The 24,873-nt window shown below is 43.6% G+C and overlaps 1 protein-coding gene across 1 annotated transcript in view; it reads left to right on the forward strand.

The window, feature by feature from the left end:
• The window catches only part of LOC144685323 (ran-binding protein 17-like), a 947,082-nt gene that overhangs the window by 518,682 nt on the left and 403,527 nt on the right, over positions 1-24,873 (forward strand). Inside the window, exons 17-18 of the mRNA XM_078549733.1 lie at positions 14,474-14,537; positions 15,209-15,323. Coding sequence (XP_078405859.1) covers positions 14,474-14,537; positions 15,209-15,323 — 179 coding nt within the window. The remainder of the gene's footprint in view (positions 1-14,473; positions 14,538-15,208; positions 15,324-24,873) is intronic.

Raw genomic sequence — 24,873 nt, forward strand, 5'->3', positions numbered from 1 at the left:
TCTCCGTTGGTTGGAGTCATACCTAGCACAAAGGAAGATGGTTGTGGTTGTTGGAGGTCAATCATCTTAGTTCCAGGACATTGCTGCAGGAGTTCCTCAGGGAAGTGTCTGAGGCCCAACCATCTTTAGCTGTTTCATCAATGACCTTCCTTCCATCATAAGGTCAGAAGTGGGGATGTTCGCTGATGATTGCACAACATTCAGCTCCATTCACGACTCCTCAGATACTGAACCAGTCCATGTCCAAATGCAGCAAGACCTGGACAATATCCAGGCTTGGGCTGACAAGTGGCAAGTAACCTACGTGCCACACAAGTGCTAGGCAATAACCATCTCCAGTAAGAGACAGTCCCTTGACATTCAATGGCATTACCATCACTGAATCCCCCACTATCAACTTCCTGGGCATTACCCTTGACCAGAAACTGAACCGGACTAGCCATATAAATGCTGTGGCTACAAATGCAGAGGCTAGGAAATCTGTGGCGAGTAACTCACCTCCTGACTCCCCAAAGCCATCTACAAGGCAGAACTCAAGAGTGGTGGAATACTCTCCACTTGCCTGGGCGAATGCAGCTCCAACAACACTCAAGAAGCTTGACACTATCCAGGACAAAGCAGCCTGCTTGATTGGCAACCCATCCACAAACGTTCACTCTCTCCACCACCGACGCTCAGTAGCAGCAGTGTGTACCACCTACAAGATGCACTGCAGAAACTCACCAAGGCTTCTTAGACAGCACCTTCCAAACCCACGACCACTACCATCTAGAAGGGCAAGGGCAGCAGATAGGTGGGAACACCACCACCTGGAAGTTCCCCTCCAAGTCACTCATCATCCTGACTTGGAAATATATCGCTGTTCCTTCACTGTTGCTGGGTCAAAATCCTGGAACTCCCTCCCTAACAGCACTGTAGGTGTACCTACACCACATGGACTGCAGCGGTTCAAGAAGGCAGCTCACCACCACCTTCTCAAGGGCAATTAGGGATGTGCAATAAATGCTGGCCTAGCCAGCGAAACCCACGTCCCTTAAATGAATTTTAAAAAACCCTTTAAGTGAACCAAAGGGTGAGGTACCAAAGGGTTCTGAGAAGGCTTTTGTAGCACAAAGAGTAGTGCAAAAGCAGGGGAAGCCCGGCAGGGGGGTTAGTGCATTGTAGATGAATGAATCACCGGCAATGGTAGAGTAGAGAAGATAACATTAGAGGAATAAGGAGTTGCTGCTGGTTCTTGAGGCAGGAAATGTACTGTCCTAATCCCCTCTTTGACCTACTACTGTTGGAGCTGTTAAATTGGTGTGAGTATTTCATTATTGTTATACTGGTGTTGAGCAGAGTTGAGAATTCTTATCTCTGAATATTGGATTGACATCCAGCGGGGTACCTACATAGAAAATAGGGGCAGGAGTAGGCCATTCGGCCCTTCAAGCCTGCTCCGCCATTCGTTATGATCATGGCTGATCATCCAACTCAATAGCCTGCTCCCGCTTTCTCCCCATATCCTTTGATCCCTTTTGCTCCAAGAGCTATATCTAACTTGAAAACATACAATGATTTGGCCTCAACTACTTTCTGTGGTAGTGAATTCCACAGGCTCACCACTCTCTGGGTGAAGAAATTTCTCCTCATCTCAGTCCTAGATGGTCTACCCTGTATCCGCAGACTGTGACCCCTAGTTCTGGACTCCCCCACCATCGGGAACATCCTTCCTGCATCTACCCTGTCTAGTTCTGTTAGAATTTTATAGGTTTCTATGCGATCCCGCCTCATTCTTCTGAACTCTAGCGAATATAATCCTAACTGACTCAATCTCTCCTCATATGTCAGTCCCTATATATGTTTACATATGATGGGAGTGGAGTGACAAACTCATTATCACATCTTCCTGGTACAGATTTAGCCTGACAACCTGTCGATGTTAAAAAGGCCTTTGCCACGGAAACAAACCAGAGCACAGTATGCCTAATGTAAAACAGTGGAAGAAATGTGTTGCCCTGTGTTCAGCTGACACAGATGAGTGTTGAGATTTTCTTCAATGAGGAAATTAAAAACGCAGCCTATAGCTAGACCTTAATATACTAGAGAATGAGGGAGAATCTATTAATCAAGATTATTGCACATGGCATATTATTAAGAAAAAAGTATCCCAAGGTGACTTTGTCTTCCATGAGATTACAGAAACTGCAATTTGCATGTGAAAGTTAAATTTCATTTAGAGAATGATTAAGATCCTTCTGAACACAGGTTAGTGATAGATTCTTCGTTATTCGATTATATCCAAACTGTAAGTGACTTGAACACGGGTATTGTTTTCGTGATGATACAAGATTATGTTCAGTAATGGGAGGAGGGTAAAATTGTTGGAAAGGGGAAATAAAATAGTGTTCAGACTGTTACTGGTTTTATAAGTTTTACACGTTGAATTCTCATCCTTTTACAAGACACTGAAGCCCTTCCCAAGGCTCAGTGAGGAAATGTAAAGTGCGGTTTGATACTCAACCATATAGATCCCATATGCACAAGTTAGCTGATCTCAAGCAGGCAACAATTGAGATGCTACAGATCTCAGCATCCTTGTTTACCTTGGATCGGGCACATCACCCAATTAGTTATCCTTCGTGTATCAACTGAAATAGTGATGGTCCTTAGACTAAATGACCTTGCAGGGACTCATAGCCAAGCCTAATACTGCCCTCACCCAATATCCACACATAAACATCCCTAGCCGGATATTTATAAGGAACTGAAGCTCTGGTTGCTTTGTTTTTTTCTCTTTCAATGACACTGAGACCAATTCTGATGCAGCAGTTTCCACCTTTTGTCAGATCAGCAATTTTATCACAGCCTGAGACATGTAAGAATATCGGAACGCAAATGGGCCATTCCACATACTATTAATTGTCGTGATTGATATCTGTTACTCACTTTTGATCCAATTCCTTGATTACAGAATAAAAACTTTTCCATTTCAGCTGTGAACATTTCAATTGACCCAGCAATTTTGAATCTGTAGTCTGCATATACCGAAACGGAAATTGTTTATACTCACTAGGCTATTGAGAAGCTTTGCCTTACTTGGTTTATTCATGTACATGGGATTGCCATTCACTAATCACCCCATCGCAAAAAATGGGACAAGTTGCCTGACCAAGCTGCTCAGGCTTATTCATGAAAGACTAGGCTATCTCGCACTGTGGTGAATTAACTGTGTTCCCCTCCTCCAATAGATACTTCCTACCTTTGCCAGACTTCTTTAAGTAAATACATTTACCTGTTTGCAATCAACATGGGATACCCAGATTAAACATTTTGAAAAATCTGGAAAAATCATGTTACACCAATGACCCCTCCCAATTAGAGCCACTTTCAAGTCATGCCATAACATTGGATTGATTTGATTGCTGCTCATCTCTATTAGAGCACAAAATGGAAACTCTCACTGTCTGAGTCTCCCAGGTGCATTAGGGGAACAAGCTGGTCTTAGTTCCCTGCAAACCAGAGCTACTAGCATTGGAACCAAAATAAAATTATTCCATCCAAGCTGGAGGGATGTTACATTATTTGTATTCTTATTAAATCTCTATAATTTAGGAAAACTATACATGATGCAGTATGAAATGTTAGAATTGGAAAATGGATATTCATCCAAAACATGGCATCTGGCTCAAAGACCAGTCCCTATTTTCTTTACACGTTCCTGGTTCACGACTCTCATTGTTTATCTGTTTCCATTAGCCATAGAGATCCACTTCTTCAATTCCCCTCAGAAATTGGCTTGTTAGGTATACTAATTTCTGTACACTAATCAGTACCTGTTGAGAACTGGATCTGAACTGGATAATTTGAAATATATAAGAGCAGAAAATAATGGAACTGCACAGACAGATTAACATTTCATCTGTGTCTATTCATCAGAGATGAACTATTCTGGTAGAGGTTCTGGAGAAACCCTGTTCCCTCCAATACTAGTTGACCTACGCACTTTCATCACTTTCCTGATTTTTATTTCCAATGTCTAGCTTGCATAGTTTTTGTTTTTAAGTGCACTCTAAAATAGGGCTAGTTATCTGATCCCCTTGGCCATCAGGGATTTTGCATTTCGATATCAGCTGAGGATATTAAGCTTTCCTTTCTGATTGTTTTCTGAAAATCACAGGAGTTTTAGAAAATAAACAAATAAAGAATTGGGTTGTTGGAACCAGGTTTGTCAATTGCTCAGCATCAAAGAAAGAAATTGGCTGTTTCCTTCTTAACATCTGAGCCACTGGCTGATCTGTTACCACTCATCCAAATTGACAACTCTTAGGTTGTGGAGGAGTATGCTTCTAATGTTTATAAACGTGTAATCAAGCTTGACTCTGGTCCCTGGTGGTTGCATGCAATCGTGGATCAGTCAAGTCATTTGGTTCGATAAGAAAGGAAAAGCAATTTTTATATTTTTTTATATATATATCAACAAAACGTAAATGACTTGAAACAAGTTTTTTGTTTCTAATGGTGTATTGTTATTAAAGTTAAGTTTTAAACCTTTTGCCGCCGCAAGGCAGGCAGTGAAAGCTCCAGAAAGTAATACCCACCCACTTTTATGCTGGAATTTAATATGCAACTTTTTATTGGAAAATAATCGCACTTGTCTGCCAAAATCCACCGTGCAATATTTCTGTTTGTACAAATAATGCAATAAAGGCACAGGGTGCTATTTATCACTGCAAATTCTGAGCTTTTCAGGATTCTTTTTATTATTTTAATATATTTCCTAGGTATTAAATCAAAAAAATGATGAATTACACTTGTCTTGGCTGTGTGGCCATTTTCACCCCAAATACAATACACATCCCAATTTTGGTGGTTATTTTGACTGTTTATGATGTGTCTGTTATTTTTCTCTGGGAAATATTGTGAGCGATTTTGAAATAATATTGCCAAAGTAATTTTCATCACTGTTTGTGCACTGGCTATGTGTGCTTTCCAGATTTCTTGAACATCTATATTGTACTAGTGCACAATGTTCTGTGGCTATATGAGCATTTTAGTGGGAGAGGAGAAATAGAAAAAGGTGCAGATTTTTTTCTCCTTCAAGTTTTTGCTTGTCTTTTTTGTATGGATTGGATGAGGATAGTTAGTGCGAATGAATGGGATAGTTTACATATCTCAGCTACCCTTTCTCATTCCCAGGTCAAGTATTGGATAATAGAGCAAGACAATGAGAGGCTATTCATCCCATTGTATCTTTGCACATATTGTTAAATGAATGACATTCCTTTTACATTAATCCATCAAACAATCCCCAGGGCCTGTACAACTCAGGTTAGGTACAGATTAAAACTTCCTCTACATTTTCCCCTCAAACACTCCCAGGACAGATACATCATAAGTTAGGTACAGAGTGAAGCTCCCACTACACTGTTCCAGGGCGGGCTCTTTGTACGCCAGAGCAAATGTTGAGGGCAGGCCTGCCTCTGCTTAGCCAGCTTGTCCCGCTTTTATTTTTTAGGTGGCAACTTTTTTTTAGAATGAGACAGGACTTCTGTCTGCCTCTAGGAGCAAGTCCCAACTCTTAGAGCTGCCGGCCAATCGGAGGCCAGCAGCTCTGCACACTAGCAGCGCCAGTGGGAGTGATGGTTACTGCTGGTGCTGCAGGTAGGCCAAGGAAGTGGTGTTCAGCAATGGACCCAGACATTCAGGTTGTTGGGGCTAGGCTGACAGGCCCTGGTGAGGGGGTGTGGGAGGCATGTTGAACAGGGCATGGAGAGGGTAGATGTGGGGAGGCAAAACTATGGGGTGAGGCCTCTGATTGGCACTGGGAACTCAGCAAAAGGCATCCCCCCCTTTAACTGGCCAGCAGCCCACAAGGTTAAACCTGCACGTTGAGCACCGGCCTCTCCTGCCGCCTGTTTAATCAGAGCTGAACTTAAGGGCCTCAATTGGGCCAAGGATGGGCGATGCATGCAATGCCTCCTCGCCGCTTGTAAAATCACAGTGGGGGCATAAGTAGCCCGCCACTAATGGCACAGCGCCCTAATTTATGTGCCTACCTCCCTACTTTCCCGTCCCTAGGTGGCTAGTAAAATTCAGTCCTTTGAAACACTCTGGTGGGTGGGAGTGGAAGTGAAAATGGAAAAGCAAATCATTCACAGGAAGAGGTCTGTTTTTCTACCTGGCAGAAAATGAAACACAAGTTCTTGGCGATATTGTGTGAACTTGCTAAAAAGATCTTAAACCTGGAAAGCTGTGTGAATAACTCGGGTTAACTAAAGAGCTAGGGTTTTTTCCCAGAAGAGGACAAACTGTGAACTGAGGTCTTATTGGTTTGTCTGTTGAAAAGGAACTCTAAAAAGCTACACCATCAGGAATTTTGTGACATGAGGGAGAGAGCATTCATAGAAGTATGCCTTGCTCGGAGGTGAACAGATTTGTGAGCAAAGTTATAGCTCATGGAATGAAAGGGACAGTAGCAAAATTGGCTGAGTGACTAGAAACAGAGACCAGTGGTTAAATGGATGCTTTTCATGCTGGGGGGAGGTTTGTAGTGGAATTCTCCAGGGGTCCGTGTTGGGACCTTTGCTCTTCCTGATATATATTAATGACCTAGACCTTATTGGTGCAGGGCACAATTTCAAAATTTGCCGATGAATGAAACTTAGAAGCATTGTGAACTGTGAGGAGGATAGTGTAGAACTTCAAAAGGACATAGACAAGTTGGTGGAATAGGTGGACAGGTGGAAGATAAAGTTCAATGTGGAGAAATGTGAGATGATTCATTTTGGTAGGAAGAACATGGAGAGACAATATAAAATAAAGGGTACAATTCTTAAGGGAGTGCAGGAGCAGAGGGATCTGGGTTTTTACGCATAAGTCGTTGAAGGTCACAAGACAGGTTGAGAGAGTGGTTCATAAAGCATACAGTATCTAGGTTTTATGAGTAGGAAATAGAGTGCAAGAACAAGGAGATTTTGTTGAATTTTTGTAAGTATTGCGTCTAGTTCTGGGTGCCGCATTTTAGGAAGGATGTGAACACATTGGAGAGAGTGCAGAAAAGATTCACAAGTATGGTCCCTTTGATGAGGAACTTCAGCTATGAAAATAGAGTGGAGAAGTTAGGACTGTTTTCCCTGGAGGAGAGAAGGTTGAGAGGAGATCTGATAGAGATATTCAACATAAGGGGTCTGGACAGAATGGATAGGGAGAAACTGTCTGCACTTGTGAAAGGATCAAGAACCAGAGGGTACAGATTTAAGGTAATTGGCAAAAGAAGCAAAAGCAATATGAGAAAGAACTTTTTCACGCAGTGAGTGGTTAGGGTCTGGAATGTGATTGTGGTGGAGGCAAGTTCAATCGAAGCATTTAAAGGGGAGTTAGAGTGTTATCTGCACAGGAAGTATGTGCAGGGTTAGTGGGAGAGCGCAGGAAGGAGTATGGCACTGGAGAGCAGGTGGAGACAAGACGGGCCGAAGGGCCTCCTGCACTGTAACAATTCTGTGAAAGTTATTGTCAGATATTACTCCTGCCTACCCTGTGTGAATAAAGAACAGTATACCATGGAACTGTGTAGCTGTTTAATGCATGCATGCTGAAGGGAAATGCTTGTGGTTGTATAAGACGTATCTTGTTGTATCAACTATTTAAAGTGAACTTTACCTTTTGATTTGAAGTAGCATTTGCCTGTTAATTCATGTTTAACTTGCATTGGTTCTTATTTGTGTTGTATAGTTATAAAAAGTGAAATCTTGTTCGTAATTTCTTCTTTTGAGGGCCATTCAGTACATTTGGTTCTTTTGGTTTATGGTTCCCCCACAGTGACCCTAACAATACGAAATAATGTTCCAAATACACTGCCCCATTAAACACTCCAGGATGGGTATGGCATGGGTTAGATATAGTGCAAACCTTCCTTTACACTGTCCCATTAAACACTGTCAGGGTGGTTTAAGCATGAATTAGATAGAGAGTAAAGCTTCCTATACACAGCTCCATTAAATTCTCACAGGGCAGATGCAGCATGGGTTAGATACAGGAAAAGCTCCCACTACAGAATTATAACAACATACCTTAGCCAAAGTTCAAAATAGCACCCCTTCTGCACCAGTGACGCATTGTCCCATTTCCCACTGTGTTCCAGAAATAAAAGAAGCATGGTAAATAGCGCTTTATCTATTTTTTGCCAGAAACACAACCACTCCTAGCATCAGCAGGATCATAATTTGGGATAATGACTCCAAGAAGCTAGTTTCTTATATAATTTAGCAGTAATTATATTTTTTTTAAAATTGGGTATCGTAAAACTCTGCCATAAGTAAGGCTATTGATGAGCATTCCAGTCATCTGTTCAATTCAGTCCTTCCTTCTTTGGAACCATACCCTTTGAGTGACAAAATTCCACCCTTCTCTTTTATTCCTAACATCCTGAGCTGACCTTTACATGCCCCCGTTGGGCATGTTTCCCGTGGGGGTGGAGGGGGGTGTCACATAAAATTGGGGTGGGCGGCCATCCAACCTTGTTCCCGCTCAATCCAAGCTCACCCCATAACATTGTGTGGGGGGGGGGGGGGCAGGAGGAAGAGGGAGGGAGGGGGGAGGGGGGAGGAGGGAGGGGGAGAGGGGAACGAAATTTGCAGCCCACCCACTATATTTAAATAACAATTAAGGGTCAATTAGGCTTGTTATCAAGTCTATTGACCTTGATAATATGCCGCCCACACCATAAAGCATTTGGTGTGGGCAGCAGGGTGGCTGATTTTTCAAGCGCATTAAGGTCAGAAAGGAAGGCAGGGGGGGTCATCGCTCTTTGGGGGCTGCCCTTTCCCGATCATGAGGCAGCCACCCCTTACGTTGAATCTCACTTCATTCCTACCCGCTCCCTCCCTTAAACCCAACCTTCCCTCTACCCCACTGACCCTCTCCCTAACGGACTCAAACCCTCCTGGTCCAAGACCTTGGGGTCCTGTCTTCACCAGCAGTCCTGGTAGCAGCCACTGATGCCTCACTGGTGCTGCCGGGACTAATGGATTTGCCAGCCCATTGGATTGGCCGGCAGCTCTTGCCTCCATGCCAACGTGGTTTCTTGGTGTGGGGAGGCATTCTGTCTGCACCCCCCACTGTATTATTCAACTCCTTGTTCTTAACTTGTCTCTTGACATTTGAATCTTTCACCACACTTGAATGCTTTGCTTGAAACTGTTCATAAAGAATCATATAAATGAGGGATGGGCTTTGTCCTATCTGGTTCATCCTTCCACACACTTACCCCTGACCCAAACCTCTTAACTGCCTTTTGAATGATTTGATCTTTGGCTCCATTATTCTACCTGAAATGTTCTCATCATGTTGGAAACAACATTTCTTCACTTTAAAATAAATCCCAGCTTGCTACACCTTTTTCCTCACTTGAGTAAATTTCTGAATTATCTTTGGGCCTTCTCAAGGTAATAAGAGCCTTCAAATGATGGGCTGTTTACTGTTAGTTTAATTAATCTCACCAGTGTTTCAATACAGTTTTCAAGGAGTGGTAGGGAATGTGTAGGGATATGTTCAAAGAGCAGGTGAGAGAACTAATTGGCTGGGCCTTTCAAAGGGCCAGTAGGCAAGATGGACTAAATAGCTTTCTGTGCCATAATAATTCTACCATGGGATAATACTTCACTCCCCATGGTCCCCTCCAATCTAGTAATGCTTGCTGCACTTACAGAGTCTTGGGAAAGAATGGGCTAACTGATTTTTTTTATTAACAGTTAAGTTAAGGAACATCAGTAGAGAGACAGGTAGCCCAACACATTGGAGTACGGGCATTTTAATTCCCCTGTCATTGTAAATGCAATTCCTTGCCATTGTAAAACAACATGCAGAAAGGCAACAAAAATGAACTCTTAAGCCTGGAAAACCAGATGATTTGTTAGCTCTAGAGAGACACATGTTGCTCAAAGCACTGACATAAGGTGCATCCTGTTAATTATTTAAAATGGAGGTCTATGGATGCCATATGCCATGGAGCAGTGGAGAGTGTCTGTCATTCCCCACAGTTGAGCTCCTCAATCTATGTTATGTGGAAGCTATCAGGGAGGGAGGGAGGGAGAGGAAATCCTAGCTTGCAAACAATTACACTATAGCACAGGGCAGCTTTCTGGGAGTAGATCACCTGGCTTTGTCTTTGCTGGGAGACCAAAGAGGAAGATGAGTGGTCCTAGTAACAGCAGTGGTAAAGAACTGTTTAAAAATGTTTTTACTAGCGCTATAAATTGTTAAGTAATTAATGCCAGGTATTTCACTAGCATTCACCATTCAACTATCAGTAGCAGGCAATCCTTTCAATTAATACCTCTAATAATGTAATCAAAACTGGCACTGGGAAGAAAAAATCCCCTAAATTAAGTGTAACTATGGCTGGGGAAAACAATCAAAAAGACATTTGTTTTAATTGTTGATTAGATAATTCTTTTTAACAGAATATATGTACTCTATGGCTAATCTCCTAATCTTTCAAAGTCTCCCCACCTGTCTATAAGGCACAAGTCATGAATATGATGGAATACTCGCTACTCACATCTGGATGGATGCAACCATATTAACATTCAAGAAGCTTAACATTATCCAGAGCAGAACAGTTCCCTGTCTGGTATGTCTGTCATCAGACTCGATGCCTGTGCCTTATCACCAGTGCCCTATACCTGCAGTGTGTGTGTGATGTACATGATGTGCTGCAGCAACTGACCAGGCTTACTTTGAGAACATCTCCTTAACCATCAAGAAGGATGAAAGTAATGATGTGGAAACATCATCACCTCCAAGTCGACACGATACTGATTTCGACGAACATCATTGTTTCTCCTTTGTCATTGGGTCAAAATTCTGCAATCCCTTACTTAACACTAGCATCAGAGCACTACTGCTACATAGACTGCAACACTTCAAGGAAGAGGCCCACATACCTTCTCAGAGTAACTAGGGACAAGCAATATTTGACTTGCCAGTGATGTGCCATCTTGCAAATAAAGAAGTAAACAGTTAAGTAATGTCATAAATTAACATTATTGGTTAATTATGGATACACTTTTGTTTCCTTGACTTCTGAATGGACAAATTGCTAATCTAGGTGCAAATACTATTTTTTTGTTAATTTGTTTATAAGATGTGAGCAGCGCTGGCAAAGCCAGAATTTATTGCCCATGAGAAGGTGGTGGTGAACTGCCTTCTTGAGCCATTGCAGTCCATGTGTAGAGTACACCCACAGAGCTGTTAGGGAGGAGTTCCAGAATTTTGACCCAGTGACAGTGAAGGAACAGCAATATGGTTCAAAGTCAGGATGATGTGTAACTTGGAGGGGAACTTGCAAGTGTTTATATTACCCTGTGTCTGCTGTCCTTGTTCTTCTAGGTGATAGAGATCACAGGTTTGGAAGGTGCTGTGAAAGGAGTCTTGGTGAGTTGCTGAAGTTCATCTTGTATTTGCTGCCACTGTACACTTATGCTGGCATGTGGAATAATAAGGAAAGCCAGCATGGATTTATTAAAATGTCACGACTCACTAGGGATAGTGCACTGTAAGATCAAGTCCCTCTGTTCCCCGAGCTGTGACAAATGTGAAAAGTTTGACCAAACCACCAGATTGCCCCAATTCTACCTAACTGTTTAATTTAGGTTAACAGAATACGAGCACCAGGTTTGTAAACTTAATAAGTAAATAACTGTTTATTAAACAAGTTGTCTTTAACTAGTGGCAAAAGAAAGAAATATGAACTGCTAACTTCTAACTCTATAACTTAAACTCTACCCCTTCTTAAACCCCTATACACAAACATACACACACATACATACAGATAAGACACACAAAACATGAATTTTAAGGGTGAGGTAACATAGTTCAATAGCACCAATCTGGCGTACAGGATTAGATGGGTTGATTTTGATTGATATCTTCCAAATTCCTTGCAGTTTGTTGTTGATGACATGAGGTGGTCTTCCAGTACTTTCAGTATTTAGTTCACTGGTTGAGAACTTGCTTTTCAATGTCTCTAGTGGTGATTTTTCCGCTTTTCCTCTTGACAGGGGTTTTCAGAGAAAGCAGGTTATAGGGATGTGAGAAATAGCAAGCTTGCTACTATGGCAGAATTACTGGAATCTTACAAACACGAGAGAGAGGTTTCAGGTCTTCCCTCTTTACATGCTAGGAGCTATACTCCCTGCACTGTTACCACATAAAAACCCTGGTCACCTGGTCAGGAGCCAATTAAAATGCTGTCGTCAGGCAGTTGTCCTTAGTCCAGGGCTCCTTTCCGGCACCATCCTGTTCTTTTATGGCACGTTCTGTTCCCGGATAGCAACTACAGTCATAGTAGTTTTTAAAGCCACAGTCCAAGAAAAATAAAAATTCTTTACAAAAACCAAATCATGTTTAACCAATTTGATTGAGTTTTTAGAAAAGGTAGTAGACAAGTTTATTTTTTCTTCTATCTTCCATGAGATGTGGATGTTGCTGGCAAGGCCAACATTCCTTGCCCTTCCCTAATAGCCCTTGAACTGAGTGTCTTGCTTGTCCATTTCAGTGGGAAGTTAAGAGTCAACCGCATTGCTGTGGGTCTGGAGTCACCTGTAGGCTGTGGGGGATGGGAGGGTGGGGGCAGGGTGGCTTGGGGGGAGGGGTAGGAGATGGGGTTGGGTGGTATATGTGCACAAATTGTTGAAAGTGGCAGGCAGGTTGAGAGCATTGTTAATAAAGCATGTGGGTTCCTGGGCTTTATAAATAGGGCATAGAGTACAAAAGCAAGGCAGTTATGATGAACCTTTATAAAACTCTGGTTTGGCTTGAACTGGAATATTGTGTCCAAATCTGGGCACTTTTGAAAGGATGTGAAGGCATTACAGAGAGTGCAGAAAAGATCTGTGAGAATGGTTCCAGAAACGAGGACTTAAGTTACGTAGATAGATTGCTCACTAGATGCTGCTTGATAGGATTGTCGAGAACACCTTCCATCTCTTTGCCAAAGATGATTTAGAGTAGACTGATGGGACAGTAATTGGCCAGATTGGATTTGTCCTTTTTGTGGACAGGACATGCCCAAACAATTTTCCACATTTTTGGGTAGATGCCAGTGTTGAAGCTGTACTGGAACAGTTTGGCTAGGGGCACGACTAGTTCTGTAGCACTATAGCCAAGATGTTGTCTGGGCCCATAGCGTTTACAGTATCCGTTGCCTTCAGCCATTTGTTGCTATCACATAGAGTAAATTGAATTGGCTAAAGTCTGGCAGTTGTGATGCTGGAGACCTCAGAAGCAGGTCAATATGGCTCATCCACTTGCCACTCCTGGCTGAAGATGATCGTAAACACTCCTGCTTTGTCTTTTGCACTGACATGCTGGGATCCCTCATTCTTGAAGGTGGGGAGCTGCCTCCTCTGGTTAGCTATTTAATTGTTTCCCACCATTCATAACAGGGTTGTGGCAGGATTTGCGGAGCTTTGATCTGAGCTGTCTGTTGTGGGATAACTTTGCTCTGTCTATAGCATGCTGCATCTGCTGTTTGGCATGCATGTAGTCCTGGTTGCCATCTGTTATAGTCCAACTAAGGACCAATAACTTTTTTATTTAAAGTAGACAAAGTTTGAAATCCCAGGTACTTATTAAGAGGATAAAGCCACAAGATTCCATGGCTTTTAAACAAACAAAATAAACTTTACTATCCAAAGTCAGAAAAATAAAACAATTTACAATAACTATCTTATAATCTGACACTCAGAATTAACATGAGATGCATATGAATTGACAGGCAAACTGTGGTCGAACACACTATACTGCACAATAAATGGCAACTAAAACAGATCCCATGGAGTTCTCAGCAAACTACCTCACGTCAGTGTCCACTGTGCATTACACAACCTCGTTAAAACTCTGTCTCTCACAATGGATTTCAAGTCTTCACTTTCAAAGACCCAGCCTCTGAATTCCCTCCCCAAAGTTGTTCCAACTCAGACTGTCTCAACAACTGCAACTGCTCCCCTCCTGATGGTTTAATCTCCTCCTAAGACTACGGTCCCCTTGTTTCCAACCAACTGACAGGCATAACTCCAGCTCTTCAGCTAGGCCTAGCAGAACATCATTGCTCCAAAGGGATACCTTTTCCGCAGCACAGTCATCAACCTTCCACTGCCTTTTCAGCTCTCCAGTGCTTCTCTTGAGCTCTCACTACAGGCATTGCCTGGCAGCTGCTTGGTGTCATGTTTGTGATCATACATGTTTATAGGAGATTTAGACTAGTCAGGTCACAGAGCTTTAGCCATTTTTTTTAATGTTCATTCATGAGACATGGATGTTGCTATCTAAGCCAGCATTCATTGCCTATCCCTAATTGCCCTTGAGAAGGTGATGATGAGCTGCCTTCTTGAACTGTTGCAATCCATGTGGTGCAGTTACAACCACAGTGTTGTTAGGGAGGCAGTTCCAGGATTTTGACCTTCATTTGTATCCTTGACATTGCCATTACGTATGCTATCTTGAAGAAGCTGGTGAAGATTGATGCAGTACGATTCATGCTTCGGAACCATACCGTAAGTCCCTTTTATTTGTCAGAGAACAGTTGTTTCCTTAAAAATGTTTCTCCAGCTAATTACTGTATATTCGCCTTGAATGCCACAGCTGTTATTTTGTCATGAAAGTTGAGCTATCACAAATTCTTCTCTCACATTTATTAAGAAATGACCAGAGGTGCAAAATTGAAACCAGGCAAATTATTTGTTCCTTTCATTTCTATGAAATTTGAGTTCAGCTGTCACATTTTGAAAGCCAGCTATTTAATCCAGCTCCTCGAAAGGGCCAGTTTATTAAGGTGCTGCCGTATAGACCATATAGTCAGGGTTCAGCCTTGAATTGTACCAAACTGTATGGCCAATTCAAGAGTTGGGCTTCTGCATCCCTTAGTTTAGGACGCAATCAAAATCAACCTGGGTTTCAGCTTCTTAATGACCCTTGAAAAGGCTTATGTTCAATTGTCAGCTGAGAACAGGACCAGGCTTAGCTCGAATGCCTTCCACAGTCGAATAACCTGCTTGACATTCAATGTCTGGGCTCACACATACAGAATTGTGAGACATGAGAGAGCTGCAGGAGCAAATGCCTTCAGGAGATAAGGTGTGAAAATTGAAGCCTATTCCTCCAGTGTTGAAATGACTGTATATAGTGATTAATTGCTTGTTCCTGTGCTTCTTTTTTGGATGACCAGTGTGAACACTTCCCTTTCCTGGGCATCAGTGAACACTTCCACCTTGGTGATGCTGTCCTGAGATGCCGCACGACCTTCTATACTGCACTGACTCGCTTGCTTCTCGTAGACATGGGTAAGATGGAAAAGTTCAGCTGTCACATTTGGAAAGCTAACTATTTATCACAGCAGCTTGCCTCAGGCTTATACATGAAAAGGGTTATTGTTAAAGACTTTTTCTGGGAGATTTTTTTCTTTTTATTAACCCGCCCCCTTCGATTCTTTTTAAAATTAAATTTACAAGTATATTGATGAAAATAATATCGTCCTAAAAAATAATGTTTCAATTCCTTTTTGTTTAGAACATATTAAAGTGCGGATTTTATAATTAAATAAACTGGATATCTCTAAATTCTGAGCAGCTCATACCATCACTTGTCAATCATTCGCATTGTGCATTGGAGCATCATGTAACATTTCATAGATTGCAGGGAAAATATTGATCAGATTTTTTCACAAATGCTTAACAGTATTTTGGCCTCCTAGCTAGCCCCCTTCCTCCTGAAGCCAGTCACTCTACTCTCCAACAATCTATATGTTTTAACAGCCGAACAGTACCTCATCAAAGTGGCCCTTCTTCACAGGTGACTCTCAACAGTGGGCGTTGGTCAGCTTTTCAACTGGAGAGGCCATTGCCACCAATGCCAAATAATGTTGTCATGTGATTTTCATAGGGCAGGATCCATGTCTTATATTTCCTTCCGCTAGCCCGGTGGCACTAAAACTGACATAGTGGCATAACTACTGCTGGCTCAGTTTAGACTGCTCAACACAGACAGCAGTGGATCCTGTTACTTTCTGATTTGTTTGGAGAGGAAGTGATCCAGTCATGAATAGCATAGGTTTGGAATCAAAAGGATTCAGCCTCAGAGAGCATAGCATGGGAAAAGAAAGGGATCCAGTCACATTTAGCATAATGTGCGGAGAAAAAGGGATCCAATGAAGTCTCATGGCATCAGATCAAACACGGGCAAGGAAACCTGCTGATTACCACGTACCACCCTCCCTCAGCTGATGAATCAGTGCTCCTCCATGTTGAACGCCACTTGCAGGGAGCACTGAGGGTGGGGGACTTCAATGTCCATCATCAAGAGTGGCTCGGCAGCACCACTACTGACCGATCTGGCCGAGTACTAAAGGACATAGCTTCAAGACTGGGTCTGCGGCGGGTGGTGAGGGAACCAACAAGAGGGAAAAACATACTTGACCTCATCCTTACCAACCTGCCTGCCGCAGATGTATCTGTCCATGACAGTATCGGGAGGAGTGACTACCGCACAGTCATTGTGGAGACGAGGTCCTGCCTTCACATTGAGGATACCCTCCATTGTGTAATGTGGCACTACCACCGTGCTAAATGGGATAGATTTCAAACAGATCTAGCAACTCAAGGCTGGGCATCCATGAGGCACTGTGGGCCATCAGCAGCAGAATTGTACTCGAACAAAATCTGTAACCTCATGGCTCGGCATATCCCCCACTTTACCATTAACATCAAGCCAGGGGATCAACCCTGGTTCAATGAAGAGTGCAGGAGGGCATGCCAGGAGCAGCATCAGGCAACCTAAAAATGAGGTGTGAACACAGGACTACTTGCGTGCCAAACAGCATAAACTGCAAGTGATAGATAGAGCTAAGCGATCCCACAACCAATGGATCAGACCTAAGCTCTGCAGTCCTGCCATATCCAGTCGTGAATGGTGGTGGACGATTAAACAACTCACTGGAGGAGGAGGCTCTACAAAATGACCCATCCTCAATGATGTGGGAGCCCGGTACATCAATGCAAGAGATAAGGCTGAAGCATTGGATACAAACTTCAGCCAGAAGTGCTGAGTGGATGATCCAACTCAACCTCTTCCAGAGGTCCTCAGCATTACAGATGCCAGTCTTCAGACAATTCAATTCACTCCACTTGATATGAAGAAATGGCTGAAGGCACTGGATAGTGCAAAGGCTATGGGCCCTGACAATATTCCAGCAATAGTACTAAAGAATTGTGCTCCAAAACTTGCTGCGCCCCTAGCCAAGCTGTTCCAGTACAGCTATAACACTGGCATCTACTCAGCTATGTGGAAAATTGCCCAGGTAAATCATGTACACAAAAAGTAAGACAAATTCAACCTGGCCAATTACCACCCCATCAGTCTACTCTTGATCATCAGTAAATTAATGGAAGGTCTCATCAACAGTGCTATCAAGCGGCACTTGCTTAGCAATAACCTGCTCACTGACACCCAGTTTAGATTCCACCAGGGCTACTCAGCTCCTGACCTCATTCAAACATAGACAAAAGAGCTGAACTCCCGAGGTGAGGTCAGAGTGACTGCCCTTGACATCAAGGCCACATTTGACCGAGTGTGGCATCAAGTAACCCGAGCAAAACTGGAGTCAATGGGAATCAGGGGAAAAACTCTCCATTGGTTGGAGTCATACCGAGCACAAAAGAAGAAGGTTGTAGTTGTTGGAGGTCAGTCATCTCAGCTCCAGGACATCACTGCAGGAGTTCCTCAGGGAAGTGTCCTTGGCCCAACCACCTTCAGCTCCTTCATCAATGACCTTCCTTCCATCATAAGGTCAGAAATGGAGATGCTCGCTGGTGATGCACAATGTTCAGCATCATTCACGACTCCTCAGAAACTGAAGCAGCCCATGTCCAAATGCAGCAAGACCTGGACGATATCCAGGCTTGGGCTGACAAGTGCAGGCAATGACCATCTCCAAGAAGAGAGAATCTAACGATCGCCCCTTGACGTTCATTGGCATTACCATTGCTGAATCACCCACTATCAACATCCTGGGGATTATCATTGACCAGAAATGGAACTCGAGTAGCCATATAAACATTGTGGCTACAAGAGCAGGTCAGAGGCTAGGAATCGTGCACAAGGAACTCACCTCCTGACTCCCCAAAGCCTGTACACCATCTATAAGGCACAAGTCAGGAGTGTGATGGAATGCTCCCCACTTGCTTGGATGGAGTGCAGCTCCCACAACACTCAAGAAGCTTGACACCGTCCAGGACAAAGCAGCCTGCTTTATTGGTACCACATTCACAAACATTCACAGCCTCCACCACTGACGCACAGCAGCAGCAGTGTGTACTATCTACAAGATGCACTGCAGGAATTCACAAAGGCTTCTTAGACAGCACCTTCCAAACCCACGACCACTACCATCTAGGAGGACAAGGGGAGCAGACACATGGGAACATCATCACGTGGAAGTTCCCCTCCAAGTCACTCACCATCCTGACTTGGAAATATATCACCGTTTGTTCACTGTCGCTAGGTCAAAATCCTGAAACTCCCTCCCTAACAGCATTGTGGGTGTACTTACACCACATAGACTGCAGCAGTTTAAGAAGGCAGCTCACCTTCTCAAGGGCAACTATGGGATGGGCAATAAATGCTGGCCCAGCCAGCGAATCCCACATCCCGTGAATGAATAAAAAAAATTGTGTTTAATTGTGTGCAAGTGGTGGACATTAATGCTCCTAAAAATAGGAACAGACTGATGCTGTGGTAGCTAGGTTATGAGGTGCATGTTTATAATGTGTATCTTGGTAAATAAAGCTTGTAAAAGAGGGGCATGTTTATAATATATATCTTGGTAAAGAAAGCTTATAAAAGTATGTAAATATTGACTCCAGTTCTATCCTCCTCCAGTTGGCTCTCCAGAATGGAACGCCAGTAACATCGTGCAGAATTTGGAGAGAATGGGACCTGGTTACCGAAAGCATAGAGTGTGGGGTGAAAGGGGATCCAGTCACAGCACAGGATGTGGGGAGAAAGGGATCCAGACATGGATCGCCTAGGGGGAGCCTAGAAAGCAATTGATTCACTCGTGGACTGCATAGCATGTGGAATGAAAGGAACCAATCATTGACATTGTAGGTTGTGAAATGATATGGATCTCATCGTGGATAGAATAGGGCATGGAACAAGAGGGATTCCATCACAAATAGCATGGATTGTGGAATGAAATCGTATCCAGACATAGATAACAAAAGTATGGAGAGAAGGGGATCCAATGATGGATTGCAAAAGTATGACGAGGGCACGATTCATTGATGGATAGCAGAGCTGCTGAGAGGAGGAGGTCAGGCAATACAAGTGTACAGTGAGTTTACTGGATCAGTGATCTCACTCCCTGGAAATAGTGCAAAATATAGGCTGAATGGCCTATATCTGTTTCTGTGCAGTATATCCAATATAATTCTATGTAAAAAAAAAATTAGGTGAAAAACTTGATTCCAGGGAGTGATAAAACGAAGAAAAACAAATGTTAGAAATATGAATTAAATGCTGGAAATGCACAGCTGATCTGTCAGATGATTGGTCTCTAGGCAAAATGATAGTTTTCCGTTTTATGTACGTTTTCAACACTTGTGCTTTAATAAGTAGCAGATATTTATTTCTAGATCTTTGAAATGCTCTAATCAACTATCTGTTTCTGTCGCAATAAGCAAAGTGAAAAATTAGCACAAAAAATAAAATTATTTCTAATACATTCTAGAGAAAAGCAAATACCCGGAATTGGGTTTAAAATGATAATCCAATCCCCTGATTCTGCTGCATTTGTAATTGGCATTATCAGAAGTGCTCTAATGAATTACTTCCTTCGAACTCATTGCCTGCTATCTGTTATCTCTTTCTTAGTGTGCACTGTATACCATCATTCATTCTTTGTAATCTTTATCACAAGATTGCACCAGTGGTACACCAAGCATTATTTGAGCACATGGACAGGAATAGGCCACTCAGACACTCAAGCCTGTTCTGCCATTCAGTGAGATTATGGCTGATTTTTATCTTTATCCACTGGGCTTATCTCCATATCCTTTTATACCAGTCTTGTCCAACCTGTCTCTATGTGGCCCCTGGATCGTTTGTTGAAAGAGCCGGTAGGATGGTTGAGTGAGTTTGAAGTTTTCTGCAGGGGGCTGGTCCTCCAATCACAGCCCGCTTCTCTCTTGTGCCTGCTGCTGAGAGGTTTAATAGTGAGCCTATCAGCAGCAAACATGGGAGAGGAACAGGCTGTGATTGAAGGAACAGTGAACACTGGCAACTCTGGAGTGAGCGGGACATCCGCTCACCACGCTTTCCCCTTCAGCTTGCAATGCTTTGGCCTGGCTCCGGCCATTTAACCCCGGTTCCTCCCGCGTTCCCCCAGTTCCTCCCTGCGCTACCACAGTTTTCCCCGCGTTCCCCCGGTTCCCACGTTCCCCCGGTTCCTCCCCGCGCTACCCCAGTTTTCCCCACATTCCTCCGGTTCCCCCTTGCGCTCCCCCGGTCCCATCCGTGCTTCCCTGGTTCCTCCCCACATTTCCCAAGTTCCTCCCTGCGCTTCCCCAATTCCTCCCTGTGTTCCCCCAGTTCCTCCCCTCACTCCCCCCGGTTCCTCCCAGTGTTCAACATCGGCCCTCAGCGCTTCCCTGGGCGTGCACCGTGTTTGGACGCAGTAGGCCTCAGGCCTCCCTTCTGCTCTCAGTGCACCTCTCCTGCTCGCACAGCTGATTTCCTGAGTGAAAGTAAGTGATGGAGGGTGGGTGGATCAGAGTGAAGGGTGGGTGAGGGTGGCTCAGAGTGAGGATGGATGACTGTGGGTAGTCTAGAGGGTAGGTGGGTCAGTGAGTGAGGGTCAGTCAGTGAGTGAGGGTGGGTGAGTGAGGTTGGGTGGATGGGTGAGCGAGCGTGAGTGTGTCAGAGAGAAAGAGAGGAGGATGAGTGTGTGTGTCTGAGAGAGAGAGAGAGAGTGTGTGTGTCTGCGAGAGAGAGAGAGACGGAGGTGTTTGTGTGTCTGAGAGAGAGAGGGGTTGTGTGCATCTGAGAAAGAGAGAGAGGATGTGAGTGTGTGTGTCTGAGAAATAGAGGATGTGAGTGCATGTGCCTGAGAGAGAGAGTGTATGTGTGTCAGAGAGAGAGGATGAGTGCGTGTGTGTGAGAAAGAGAGAGAGAGTGTGTGTGTGTGAGAGAAAGAGAGAGCGTGTGTGTGTGAGAGAAAGAGAGAGCTTGTGTGTGTGAGAGAAAGAGAGAGCGCGTGTGTGTGAGAGAGAGAGTGTGTGTGAGAGAGAGTGTGTGAGAGCGTGTGTGTGTGAGAGAGAGAGCGTGTGTGTGCGTGAGAGAGAGCGTGTGTGTGAGAAAGAGAGAGCATGTGTGTGTGAGAAAGGGAGAGAGCGTTTGTGTATGAGAAAGAGAGAGCGTGTGTGTGAGAAAGAGAGAGAGCATGTGTGTGAGAGAGAGCGCGCGTGTGTGCGAGAGAGAGAGCGCGCGTGTGTGCGAGAGAGAGAGCGCGCGTGTGTGCGAGAGAGAGAGCGCGCGTGTGTGCGAGAGAGAGAGCGCGCGTGTGTGCGAGAGAGAGAGCGTGCGTGTGTGTGCGAGAGAGAGAGCACGCGTGTGTGTGCGAGAGAGAGAGAACGCGTGTGTGTGCGAGAGAGAACGCGTGTGTGTGCGAGAGAGAACGCGTGTGTGTGTGTGCGAAAGAGAGAGAACGCGTGTGTGTGTGTGCGAAAGAGAGAGAACGCGTGTGTGTGTGCGAGAGAGAGAGAGCTTGTGTGTGTGCGAGAGAGAGAGCGTGTGTGTGCGTGCGTGTGAGAGAGAGAGAGAGAGAGTGCACGTGAGAGAGAGTGAGCGTGTGTGTGTGAGAAAGAGTGAGTGTGTGTGTGCGCGAGAGGATGAGTGTGTCTATGTGAGACAGAGTGCGAGAGGGTGAGTGAAGGTGTGTGTGAGAGAGAGAGGGTGAGTATGTGTGTGTGTGTGCGAGAGAGAGAGGATGTGTGTGTGTGTGAAGGAGAGAGAGTGAGTGAGTATGTGTGTGTGAGAGAGAAAGAGAGAGAAAGAGGGAGGGGGAGTGTGTCTGGCTCACCCCCAGTCTTAGTGTTTTCATTCACCCTCACCCCCACACTCCAACACGCACTGTCACCCATTCTCACAATGGTGAGGATGAGTAAGTGAACACCTGAGACTGGGTGTGAGCTGGACACACACACACTCTCACCCTTTCACACTTGAATGGTCGTCTTAATTTTTTTTTAAAGGAGTAAGAAATAATCAATTTATTGTTGTAATTTTTTTTTGCTCAGCAATTTGTTTCCTTTCATACATCAGCTTTTTAAAAAAATTCATGTTTAATGTTGTGCCAAACCTTAACTTTCTAAAATTTGCTCATCAGCCCCCCGAGTGTGAGAAAAGTTGAAATGTGCCCCACCCCATGCAAGAAGGTTGGACAAGCCTGTCTTATACCTTTGTCCTAAAGATGTGCTTTTTGCCAGATATTGGTTTTTAATCCACCAGCTGGAAACCTGAATTGCACTTTTAAAAACAGACTTTTTAAAAACACAGAGACTAAAGTGACTTGACATCACAGTCCAAGATGGCTAACCACAGTTTGCATTACTACATGTTCCAAATTCCAATTCGTTGGAGTGGAGTCAGTCTGTCTGAAAAACCCATCAAAGACACTGACTAAAAGGGATTCTAAAGGACTCACTTCTCCTATATCATCAGCAAGGCATCTGTGACAATCACCTGATGTATTCAACTGTTGGCCATTCAGACTTGTTGTTTGGACAATGGAACCCTGGCTAAATCAGCTTCCAGACATGAGCTAATCAAGTCACCATTGAAATACATGGACAATGTATATTTTTTAATTCCCCAGCAGATGGAGAAGGAGGGTCATATGATAAGTCAACCTTTTGAGTGTTTTAAACACATGTTTTCTCAGCAGAACTGAGGACAAGTAGCTTAAGGAGAAGACCTAAGTGGAGGCCTCTCCTGCCTTCTTTTTTCTCCAGCCCACCTGGTAAATTTTGAGCCCTATTTGCTGACTGTGATCATCCAGGGATACCCTACCGCAGACAGGGATTTCTTAAGAGAATCCAACCCAGCCCTAACATCTCCCAAAGAACAACCAACTCAGTTGTCTACATCTTTAAATCGGAAGCATCGAGACCTTCGAAGCCAACTGAGTAACCAAACTATAGACTGTATCCTCTTTTACTTTTGTTATGGACTCTAATTTGGCCAACCTATCCTTCCCTACTCAGTAATCTGTATTTGTGTGCAAATGAACTTCAAGTGTATGGGAGAGGGGCTAAAAAAGGTGGGAGTGTAGCATTATTGGTTAAAGAATCAATTACAGCTGTGAGGATGGATGATATACTAAATGAATCATCAAATGAGGCCATATGGGTTGGGCTTAGAAATAAAAAAGGGGCAGCCACACTACCAGGAGTATACTATAGACCCCCAAATAATGGAAGGGAGATAGAAGAGCAAATATGTAGGCAAATCTCTGAGTTCAAAAACAATAGGGCAGTAATAGTTGGGGACTTACACTACCCTAATATCAACTGGGATATGAACAGTGTAAAGGGCACAAAATTCTTAAACTGCATGCAAGAGAACTTTTTTAGCCAACACATAACAAGCCCAATGAGAGAGAGCACAATTCTAGATTTAGTCTGAGGAAATGAAGCTCGGCAAGTGGATGAAATAGCAGTGGGTGACCATTTTGGAGATAGTGACCATAATACAGTTAGATTTAGTATAATTATGGAAAAAAGATAGAAGAGGAGCAAAAGTTCTAAATTGGGGAAAGACAAATTTTACGAAGCTGAGAGGTGATCTGGCGAAAGCGGGTTGGTTACAGCTACTTGAAGGGAAATCAGTGAGAGGCACTCAAAAGCGAGATTCTGCAGGTACAGTGTAGACATGTTCCCACAAAAAAAGGGTGGTACTGCCAAATCTAGAGCCCCCAGTGATCTAGAAGCATACAGGACAAGATAAAGCAGAAAAAGAGAGCTTATGACAGCCACAAAAAAAAAAATATGTTAGAAGTATAGAAAATACAGGGGTGAAGTAAAAAATGAAATCAGAAAAGCAAAGAGGATATGCAAAAATATTGGCAGGTAAAATTAAGGAAAATCCTCAGATGTTTTATCAGTACATTAAGAGCAATAGGATAACTAAGGAACAAGTAGGCCCTATCAGGGTGTACAAGATAGCTTATACATTGATGAAGAAGATGTGGGCAGGGTTCTTAATGAATACTTTGTCTTTGTCTTCACTAAGGAGAGGGATGATACAGACATTCTAGTTAATGAGTAGGAGTGCAACGCACATAAAGAGAAAGGAAGCACTGGAGGGACTGACATCCTTGAAGGTGGATAAATCACCAGGGCCGGATGGATTCTTTCCAAGGCTGTTAGAGGAAGCCAGGGAGGAAATAGCAGGTTCTCTGAGGATCATTTTTCAATCCTCACTAGATACAGGCGAGGTACAAGAGGATTGGAGGTCTGCGAACATTGTACCATTGTTTAAAAAGGGTGCGAGGGGTAGACCAAATAATTATAGGCCAGTCAGTCTGACTTTGGTAGTGGGCAAATTATTAGAATCAATTCTGAGAGCCAGGATAAACTGTCACCTAGAAAGGCACGGATTAATCAGTGATAGTCAGCATGGTTTTGTTGAGGGGAAAGACATGTCTTACTAACTAAATTGAATTTTTTGAGGAAGTAACAAAGAGGATTGATGAGAGTAGTGCAGTGCGCACGGTGTACATGGATTTTAGTAAGGCATTTGATAAGTCCCATATGGCAGACTGATCAGAAAAGTAAAAGC

This window comes from Cetorhinus maximus, chromosome 10 (genome assembly GCF_964194155.1).
Source record: "Cetorhinus maximus chromosome 10, sCetMax3.hap1.1, whole genome shotgun sequence".
NCBI lineage: Eukaryota > Metazoa > Chordata > Chondrichthyes > Lamniformes > Cetorhinidae > Cetorhinus > Cetorhinus maximus.